The 11,368-nt window shown below is 38.3% G+C and overlaps 1 protein-coding gene across 1 annotated transcript; it reads left to right on the forward strand.

The window, feature by feature from the left end:
- Nucleotides 1-3,013: 3,013 nt before the first annotated feature.
- LOC116888023 (glutamic acid-rich protein-like) lies at nucleotides 3,014-3,579 on the forward strand. Its single transcript, XM_032889432.1, has one exon. The coding sequence runs from the start codon at nucleotides 3,025-3,027 to the stop codon at nucleotides 3,577-3,579; it is 555 nt and encodes a 184-aa protein (XP_032745323.1). The 5' UTR covers nucleotides 3,014-3,024.
- Nucleotides 3,580-11,368: the final 7,789 nt, after the last annotated feature.

Raw genomic sequence — 11,368 nt, forward strand, 5'->3', positions numbered from 1 at the left:
CAATTCCCAGACTCAATTGTGGTGAAACACACCTTTAATCTGGGACACACCTTCTGCTGGAGACTTAGATAAGGTCTTTGGAAGAAGGAAGAGGCTCTCTCTCTTTTTTTTTTTTACTATATAAGACTACCCATAAGTTCTGTGACTCTAAACCCTGACTAAGAAGGGGAAAGAGATAAACAAAGATATTCAGCTTAGGAATATATAGAATTGCTAAGATCAAAAACTCAGGACAATAGATGCTGGCAAGGGTGTGGAGAGAGAGGAACATTCCTCTATTGGTGGGACCAGTCTGGAAATCAGTCTGGAGGTTCCTCAGAAAACTGGACATTGCACTATCAGAGGACACAGCTATACCTTGAGCATGTCAAATACAGAGGCAAATCCTAGCAGCAAACCATTGAAATGAGAATGGGGTCCCCGTTAGAGGAATTAGAGAAAGGATTGAAGAGCTGAAGGGACTTGCAACCCCATAAGACCAATGCCAACCAACCAGAGCTACCAGGGACTAAACCACTACCCAAAGACTATGTATGAACTGACCCACAGTCCCAACTGCATATGTAGCAGAGGATGGCCTTGTTGGGCACCAATGGAAGGAAAAATTCCTTGGTCTTGCCAAGGTTGGACCCCCAGTGTAGGGGAATGTCAGTGGGGGTGCTGGAAGCGGGAAGTGGATGGGGAGAGGAACACCCTTATAGAAGTGGAGGGGGATGGGATAGAGGGCTTATGTCTGGGAAACCAGGAAAAAGAATAACATTTGAAAGGTAAATAAAAAATCCAATTAAAAAAAGAAAAGAATATACTATTTTTAAAAAAGGTAAATCTGCTCCATTTTCAAGAGGGAACCAATATAAGGCCATAAACTTTCATTACAGGGGAGCTATTATTATAATCTTATAACCTACCAATGTGACCGTCAATATCGTTGTATTGAGAATTAATCTTATATATGAGCTTTGGTGGAGGAAGAAACATGCAGATCACAGCAGTGAATCAAGTAATTTCCCAAACAAGCACGTTTTTGAAGAGATCAGACTGGGTCTTCTGTTTAGCTAGTTCTGAAGTCTTAACTTTAGTTTTTGTTTCTATATCCCTCTCACTGTTATTCTATCTTGATTATTTTTTCAAATAATTATTACTTGAAATGAAAACATAATCACATCATCCCCCCCATTTCTAACCCATCCCATGTATCTTGATATCTCTCACATACATTCAGGTCCCTTTTTTCCATTGTTGATATATAATCCTAAATATATAAATCCAACCTGCTCAGTCGTGTAATGTTATTTGTATCTTAACACTAGACAAATAACTACAGGCAACTAAAATAAGCCAAGAACCTAGATAAAGGGTGATCTCCAGGGAGAAGACACAATGCATGCCAATCATTGTCTCAGCACGTGAGCTTATAGCTCTAGTCCTATGAGAGAGAGACCATCCTGATATATTGTACAGGCATATAGAAGATGTAACAATCCTTCCACCAGAGACTAGTCCAAGTACCTTGGCTCCCACTGTCAGTTTGAAAAGCTTACTCAACAGCATACTTTTTCAACATCTAACACTGGTGAAAGAAAGTCTGGATGGGCCCCTAAAGAACACAAATATTTTTGAACTTGGCTTATTAACCTTTGTACATTCTCTTGGATATTTGTGTGTTTTATGAAAATGTAATGTTCCTTTTTGAACTGGGAGAGTATGTTAAATTTTTTTATTTAAAATTTTAAAATTTTGCTAACCGCTAAATTTTGTGGGAGTGGTTAAAGAGAACAGTGGGTGTCACTTTCCTGAAATGTAATATTTTTATGTTTAAAGATAACAGCTCTAAGTATAAAAAGGCATTTGATTTCTACAAAGAACAAAATTTATACTTTATACTTATTTATTCTTGTCTATCTGGAAAAGGATGAACCAGGAGATCTTAGTTTGATTAATTCATCCTTTTAATTTCTGACATGGCTTTCTGTCCTTTTTTGTTTGCTTTTGGCAATGTGAACTAAATGCTTTCCAGGTTCTGTTTTAACTTTTTTTCACTTTCAACTCTTTGTTCTGATTGTAATCATTTCAATATTTCAAGTTTTCTGTCTCCCTGACTTTTAATTTTTTTTTAGATTTATTTTGATTTTGTATGTGTATATGTGCTTTCCCTTACATGAATGTCACATGTGTACAATGCATTAAGAGATCGTGAATACCAGATCCACTGGAACTGGAGTTATAAATGGTTGTTTACCACCATGTGGGTGCTGGGATTTGAACTTTAGTCCTCTGGAAGAGTAATCAGCACTTTTGTGACCCATCTCTCCAGCCGCTTCTACAATTGTTTTATAACTCATGCAAAGTAGAAATAAGTCAGATATGCTCATTCTCATTTTATGGCAATATTAAATTTAAAAGATATGTTTTCTATCACCTTAAAAGGTATCCCAAGATAGTAATGCCACAACGGAAAAAAAAAAAATGATTCTCAGCAGTCCCTAGAACTTAAGGACCTTTTTTTTTTTTTTTTTGGTTCTTTTTTTTCGGAGTTGGGGACCGAACCCGGGGCCGAGCGCTTCCTAAGCAAGCGCTCTACCACTGAGCTAAATCCCCAACCCCCTTAAGGACCTTTTTATAGTTCATTGGACACAAAATATGTCAATCACTTTGTCTCAGCAAATGAGCTTACAGTTCTAGTGACGTATGAAAAGGAGTATTATTACTCATCAAGGTTCCGCCTACTAGTTCCTGGTCTACAGCCATCTTGAGGCCCGCCTCGGTAGGCTGCTCCTCCAAGTGCTGTCTCGTTCTCCTCTGACTGCTGTCTCTCCCTCCCTTTTTTAGGTACTCCACGTACCAACTCCATCAGCTCACCAGTGGAAAATCTTCTCTACTGCTCTCACTGCTTTCCAGGAGGTATTTCTGACCAACATCCTCCGTCTTCTGGGTGGCAGTCACCCTAACAACGCCCCATCCTAACCACCACCTTCAAAGCTCGAAGTTACTGTGTAAGATCTTTCCTGGCAGGTATTTTGTGTCATGTCTGCTGTTGCAGAGCAGGAACCTGGATTACCTGACCAAGAGCGAGAAGGTGGTGAGATGGGGCACGACGCCAGACAAATTGTCCTGCACGTGCTGCCAATCGAAGAAGCTGCCGATGACATCGATGGAACCGCAGCATTTCTGGTTTCGCAGGCAGTGGTGAGAGCCATTACTGAGGAAGAGTGTGGGGAGGAGGAGATATGGCCTGATGTTGAGGAGGTCTGGCCACATGTGGAAGAGGTCTGGCCCGCTGTCCAGGATATGTGGCCTGAAATCGAAGAGGTCTGGCCTGATGTTGAAGAAGATTGGTATATCTGGAACGGTGACCAAGAAAATGATGATGAAGATCAGAGGAAAGATGAAAATCAACAGGACTACAAAAACGAAGAGGAGGAGGAAGACGATGATGACGAAGAAGATGATGACGATGACTATGAATACGAAGAGGATGAGGAGGAGAAGGAAGGGGAAGGGGAAGATAACGATGAAGATCGTGGGGAGGAGATTATCCTTCATGCCTGTGAGTTCACCTATGTGGGTTTAGGTCTCTAGAGAAATTTTGTTTTCTTAAATACCCCATGATAGGAACAAAATGTGTATATATGCTATTAATGACCACTTCCTGTTTACCAGAGACAAGAGGAGTAGTAAAGGTCAGTCTCTGGGAGCTCACAGATTCAGGACAGGGAAGGACTCTAGGGAGACTGAAGGACTTTCTGAGAAGTCCAGAACCTGGCAAAGGAAGCATAGAATTGGGAGGGTGTATGCCTAATAATAAAAGGAGCTACCTCCACTATGGCTGCCCTGTTTAACACCCCAAAATTTACACCAAGGTTCATTAAGTATGGTTTATTAGCAGACAGAACCTTTTAACATAGAATAACTTATTTGTATCTTTACAAGGTTATAGTATCACCAGAAAACTAGGCCTTTATGGTATTAGAGAACCTTTCATGGTCAGCTGACTGAAGACATTAGGTAATATGAGAGTGTCCTGGTATACAGTATTTAAGTTACAAAATAAGAATTAAAAAGTGGTCATTCTTAATTATCTCTTATTCTTCCTACAGATTGACGGCGAAGGAAGCTATGGATGAAGATAGAATCAATACATTGGTTCCCTGTGGATTGGAGATCATCTAACATTCATTAACACACGACAAATTAATGATCATCCTATTCTAAAATTCTTCATCCACACATATATACACTCCCCCCTCTGTTTAATCATTAAATCAAAAATAAAAGCATTTCAAATGAATGAAAGGGTTAGTGCTCTTTTTGTATCAATACTAACTCAAGTTGGTGTTACGTTCATTTTCTTTCAGCCTACCAGTCATTGTGAAACGGATCACTTTTAACTCTTCTAAGTCCTCTTATTACACTTTAAATAAATTGCATTGTAAGTTTTAACTATTTATAAAAGTAGATGTGGAGGCCTACCATAGTCTGAATTTTAGGCACAGAAACTGTCAAGTGATCCGGTTTGTCTGGAAGCAAGATGAGACCCTTGAACTCCTGGAGCAGCAACAGAACCTGGGTATTAGCAATGAGAATTGTAGCACTATTCAAGATTTACTAAATAATAAATTCTCATTGATCTGGTAGCTTCTAAACACCTTTAGTCTTCATATCTATAGTTTGGGGAATGTTGATTTTGAGTAATGTGTCACTACAGTTGGAACAGCATTGCATTGCTGAATTGAGGCCCTTTAAAATAGCACAATACCGGATGCTAGATGAGGGTGGTTGATGCAGGGAGAAACAAGTTCTGAGAGGCCTAAAAGCACAAATATTGGATGATATAGTGGGGGGGGAGGGACTAGATAATGGACATATAAAGTTTAAAAATGTTTTTTCTTTTTTTTTTCGGAGGTGGGGACCGAACCCAGGGCCTTGCGCTTGCTAGGCAAGCGTTCTACCACTGAGCTAAATCCCCAACCCCTAAAGTTTAAAAATGTAAAGTTAATAATTGTATATATATATATATATATATATATATATATATATATATATATGCATGTAAACAAAGTGAATGTGTGTGATGCATGCTTATGAAGCATACAGGAAATCTATGAGAATCAAAATACCTATTGCTAGATCTATTTTTTAGGAAAGCGGGTAGAAGTTAGAGGTACACTGTGGACTTGTATCACAGTGTACCTGTTAGGTTAGCTCATGGGGATAAAGATGGAAGCAGTCACTACATACACCTTTGTGTAGATGAGCAGTGTTTCGAAGAGGAAATGTAAAGAAGGCTCAACAACTGGAATCGGCTTTAGGAAGAAAGTGTAATTGGATGTGACTACGGGCTCTGAGAAGAAATTGCAGGATTTTGAGGGTGGAAAGCCTTGTACTGGTACTTGAAGCTTTTTAGGCATTTATTTGCTGTAATTCCTTCTGGTGTATTCTATGGAGACAATCTCATCTTGCAACATTAAGTAGCACTGTCTGCATGCATACCTATGTCTGTAGAAGACAAGTTTCTAAATTGTTAGGAACTTTTCCAAGTTTTACTTCTGTATCTTTCTTACAGCGCCTACCATTGTTTTCCACTTGGTAGATATGTGATAAACATTTCTTACAAAAACAAAGTTTACTGAAAGATTTAACTAAAAGCACACAGGATTCCATTTTTGGTCACCAACGTTGACATTTGAAAACACTATCAGTGATGGGATAATAATCACTAAAACATAAATAGGGAGAATTCATTATAGTGCTATATAGCACAAAGGGGTAATTATACTCTAAAAAAATGTTACATATTTTAAAAACTAAAGGAGGGGTTGGGGATTTAGCTCAGTGGTAGAGCACTTGCCTAGCAAGCACAAGGCCCTGGGTTCGGTCCCCAGCTCCAGAAAAAAAAAAAAAAAAGAGAAAGGTTTTAAGGTTCCAATCCATACAAATTCAAATGTTTGATTTGATGGTGTGAATTACTTTGAATTCATCAGGAAATATTATATGTAAATACATGTGCCAAACTATGAAACTGTACACCATAAATAAATGCAACTATACACTCATGAAAACTGAAGATAATATGAGCTACATAGTACATATTATCAGGAATTTGACATTTATGGCAGGCAGATGGCACAGAGACACTCTGTAAGTCCGTTCTCAATATTCATACTAAGTAGCAAGTCCAAACATGCATATTGAGGCTCATAAATTTTTTTAAAGATTTATTCATTTATTATATATAAGTACACTGTAGATGTCTTCAGACACACCAGAAGAGGGCATCAGATCTCTTTACAGATGGTTGTGAGCCACCATGTGGTTGCTGGGAATTGAACTCAGGACCTCTGGAAGAGTAGTCAGGTGCTCTTAACCGCTGAGCCATCTCTCCAGCCCCGAGGCTCATAAATTTTTAATATTCCCTAGTATCTGATTTATGAAGTTGGGTGCAAACAAGTTTTGTGCATGCATATGGTAATCATTGAAATATCCTTTTGATGGACTGTTCTTTTAATCAGGATTAAGTGAGCATCATTGGTTAGCTTTGGATTGAAGTCTAGCCACTAGAAATCAGTATGGTAGTTCCTCCTGAAGATGATAATAAATCTACTTCTAGATCCAGTTATACCACCTTTAGACATGTATGTAAGGGATTCTATATCCTGTTACAGAGACACTTGCTCATCCACGTTTATTGCTACTCTATTCGTAATAGTTAGAAATTGGAAACAGATATACATCATTGGATGAATGGTTACAGAAAAAATATGATACATATATAAAGTGATACACTACTGTTTTTAAAAAATGAACTCATGAAATTTTCAGGTAAATGTATAGAGACAGAAAAAGATATTTTAAGTAAGGTAACCCAGACCCAAAAAGACAAATATAGCATGTATTAGTTTATATGTAGATATTAATAAGTAAGCTTATTACTTTCCATAAAACCACAGAGGTTTTTTTCTATAGAGTAAGGAGTGGGGGGGGTAAAGAACAGATCTCCCTAGGAAGGAAAAATATAATAGTTATGTATGGATGGAGGTGCAAGGGAGGTGAGGATAAAGTCAGGGAAAGAGAGGAGTATGGGAGGGAATATGTAGAAGGACAACTAAAGCTAATTGCCATTCCATGCATCATAGGGAAACTGAATACAGCAGAAGGTTTTAAAAAATATATACACATGTAAAATAAATCTAAATCGAGTCAGTCACCAAATGGGAGAGACAAAGCTGCAACTAGATATCTCTCAGCACCAAATGAAACCTCCAGTGGGGTACATCTAATTGAAATGCTGGCCAACAGAGAACCATGAAAACTCCCAAATCTCCTAGGCTATTTCTAAAGTTATTGGTTGTTCTCCACAAATTGATGATAAAGCTCTGATCCTAAAGACACTACCTACAAATTCATTGAACACAGAAGTTTAGACTACCTAGGGCTTAATACCTACCTAGAGCCTTCATCCCTACTGGTGACCAGCCAGCAAGATGTGAGGGTTCAACAGTGGTACAAAAGTTGTGGGAGTAACCAACCACTTTCTGCTTGGATTTAAGGCCCATTGCCTGAGATGAAATCCATGCATAACACTGCTCAGGTGGCCAAGGACATGAAACTAGATAGACCATGGGCCTGAGGAAAGAATACTACTGTTTTGCTGAAGGAACATAGCCATAAAGTGACTCATAACAACATTCCGCTGTATGCACAGATCAATGTCTTATTCACACATCAGGGAAGCTTCCTCCCAGAGTAGATGGGAACAAATACAAAAACCCAAAACTGGACAATGTGCAGAGATTAAGACACCTTGGAATACTCATTCTTAAACAGGATATTCTCCATCAAATCCATGTCCTCAGGAATTAGGGAACCCTGAGGAGAGGAGGTGAAAAGATTAAAAGATCTGGTAGGGATATGACCCAGGTAAGGTCACAGCACTGAGCGAGAAGTGAACACAAGCCCCATCCCTAGCCCAGAATCTATCTCCAATTGATAAGCACTCACAAATGAAAAAAAACTAGTTTTATCCAAAAGAGTCTCACTATGTATATAAATCACACTTAAGGGAAGGACCCATGCCCAGAAGTAGATGGCCGACACGAAACAAAACAACTCAATGGTATTGGGTTTATGTATCTAAAATGCTTGGTCTTTTTAGCTTACAAGTCTTTTGCTTATATATTATGGTTTCTGATTTTGTGTTTTCATGGGATTTCTATGTGTGCAAATATGTGTTTCTCTGTGTTTGTATGTGATTCTTGTGCTTTTTATTTGCCTCCTCTTGTCTGTCTGCTTTGTTCTATCCTGGTTATTTTGTTTCTGTTTTATGTATTTATCTTCTTTTACTTGCAGATGCCTACTTGTTTCTAATAAGAGGAAGAATGCATGGTTTTGTGTGTATTAACTTTCAAGGGGTGGGGAGATTCTAGGGGGGAATGGAAAGAAACATATAGAATATAGTATGGAAAACCTATTGTCAGAAAAAGGAAACAAATAATAAATCTATTTTGTGAGATATTAGAACAGGGATCCCGGCCTGCTTCCTAGTTTCATTTGAGTGGAGTATATTTTCCAACCCCTCCACTTTAAGGTAGTGTCTATCCTTGAATTTGAAGTGCACTTTGTGTAGATAGCAAAATGATGACTCCTGTTTTCTGATCCACTTAGCCAAAGTGCATATTTTCATTGGAAAATTGAGCCACTGATATTCACAATTATTAGAGAAACGTATATTATTTTGTTATTTCGTTGACCTTTGTGGTATATTTTCTTATTCTTAATTTGAATAACGATTGCCCTGGCATCATTTATCTTCCATCAACAGCCTCTTATACGTGACCATCTTTTCTTTCTCTTCAGTCCAAATTACTCTTTCTGGTAGTCTTTGTAGTGATGATTTAACGGTCATAAATTCTTTTAGTCTGTTTTTATTATATAAAGTTTTTCATTTATCCTTCTATTCTGATGGATAATTTTGTCAATTACTGTAGTTTAGGTTGGTATCTATGTTCCTTTAGAAATGCTCAAACCCTCCTGCTTTCAGAGTTTCAACTGGGAAAGTAGCTGTCACGATTGACTCGCTGCTTTATTTTTATTTTTTTTTTTTTTGAGCTAGGGACCAACCCAGGGGCCTTTGCGCTTGCTAGGCAAGTGCTCTCACCACTGAGCTAAATCCCAACCCCCTTGACCTGCCTTTATATGTTACTTGTGCCTTCTTTTCTTGCTGTTTTCAATACCTTTGTCTTTTTCTGTGTGTGTGTGTATATATTTATATATAGGAACTATAAAATGAGAACTTCTTTTCTTTCCCTGTCCATCTGATGTGTTCAGTGCCTATCATACCTAAATGAGCTTCTCTTTTCTTAGACTTGGGACGTTTTCTTCTCTAACATCTCTGAGGCTTTGTGCCAGGGTTTGAAACTATCTTCCTTCTCTACCTATTTTTCATGCATTGGACCTTTTCATGCTATACATAATTTCCTACATAAAGTGCACATGAATTTTTTTAATTTATAATTTTCTTGAACGGGCTGATCCAATATGGGACTGGGAAGGTCATATCTAGACATAGAAAGACTATGACAACCTCTAATCAATACAATTCTAAAATGGAGAAAAAGTTTATCTCACTAAAATCAGACCCATGACAGGGCTGACACTTTTCCATTCCTATTTAAAATATATAGCATGAAGATCTCACTTTCAAAGGAAGGAAAAAACTAACAATGAAACTTCCCAGAAGAACAAGTCAAATAATTTTCTTTTTTTTTTTTTTTTTTTCTTCCGGGCTGTAGACCCGAACCCAGGACCTTGCACTTCCCTAGGCAAGCCCTACCACTGAGCCAAATCCCCAACCTAGTCAAGTAATTTAATTGTTTAACTTGTCTTTGGCCTTTTTTTCACTGAATATTTATTAGACTTACTGAGTTCCTTATTTCCAGGTACATCTCAGCTTTGTTTTACTTCAGTATTTTCAACTTGTTATTAAATTCAATATTAATATCATGAATTGCCTTTCTATTTTCTATTTATCTATTTATCTATTATTTATTTATTTATTTATTTATTTATTTATTTATTTATTGTTTTCAAGACATCCTAACTACAGTTTCCCATCCCTCCAGTCCTCCAAGTTTTCAATCTCTAACATTCCATCCCACCCAGATCCACTCCTCCTCCATTTCCATTCAGAAAGTAGCAGGTCTCCCAGGATATCAACCAAACACTGCATAGCAATTTACAATGAGATTAAGCACAAACCTTCATATCAAGGCTGGAGAAAGCAGCACAGTAGGAGGAAAACAATCCCAAGAGCAGACAACAGAGTGAGAGATACCGCCACTGCCACTATGTGGAGTAAAACAAAATCCAAGCTACATAAACATAATGTATCTGCAGAGGACCTAGTACAGATCCATGCAGGCTCCATGATTCCTGTTTCAGTCTCTGTGAGCCCCTATGAGCCCTGTATAGTTGATTCTGTGGGCCATATCCTCCTGGTGTCCTTGATCCCTCGAACTCTTACAGTCTTTCTTCCATCTCTTGGGATTCCCCAAGCTCTAAGGGGCAGAAACCAAAGGAGATCTCCAATTTGGGCTTTCTTTCTCTTCCTAATGTTTGGCTTTAGCTGTCTGCATCTGCTCCATTGGCTGCCGGTGGAAGCCTCTCTGATTTGTCCTTATATTTTTATTCAGCCATTTGATTGTGTTTTGTTGTTGTTCAATCACATGCTTATTCATTCCTTTTTAAAGCCCATGCAATTATTTGTGCCCTCTTGGAATTCCTTGAAATCCCGTGCCTGTTTTATTTATTCTTTGGAGTTCTATCTATGCCTTGGGTTTCCTCTTGGGTTGTTCTGTTTAGGGACATTTACTATAAGATTGATGCTCTTTGTGGGAAACATATTGTCTTGGTTTTTCATGATGCTTGTGTTTTTGAGACATGATCTGGGCACCTGGGGTTATCTTGTTGATTATGTCATCTAATATGAAAATTCACCCTTCTAGTCCATAGTCCTCATGTATGGTGTTAGACTAGAAAGTTTGAGAGAGTCCTAAAAAATGAAGCTTGGAGGAAGAACTGGTCTCTTACCAAGGCCTTGTGGACAAAGAGTACCTAGGTTGTTCAGAGGACAGAGTATCTTGCAAAATTTCCAAGGGAGCAAAGCTTAAGGGAGCACAGGTCTATTATCAGGAAGCATGAGTGTCTTGACAGTATAGGAAAGCCAGATGTTAATCTGGACAGACTTAGAGAATCATAGGGGTGTGGTCCAGCAGAACGGTTATCTTGCGTTGATCCTGTGGGCTGGAGACTTCTAGAGGCTCTTAGTTTGGAGGCAGCTGATTTGGGAATGTAATTGGACCAGCTATCTTAA

Source organism: Rattus rattus, chromosome X (genome assembly GCF_011064425.1).
Source record: "Rattus rattus isolate New Zealand chromosome X, Rrattus_CSIRO_v1, whole genome shotgun sequence".
In the NCBI taxonomy this organism is placed as follows: Eukaryota; Metazoa; Chordata; class Mammalia; order Rodentia; family Muridae; genus Rattus; species Rattus rattus.

Bases quoted from the DNA above. Each gene is read 5' to 3' on its own strand.
- LOC116888023 (XM_032889432.1), top strand. From the start codon at position 3,025: ATGTCTGCTGTTGCAGAGCAGGAACCTGGATTACCTGACCAAGAGCGA.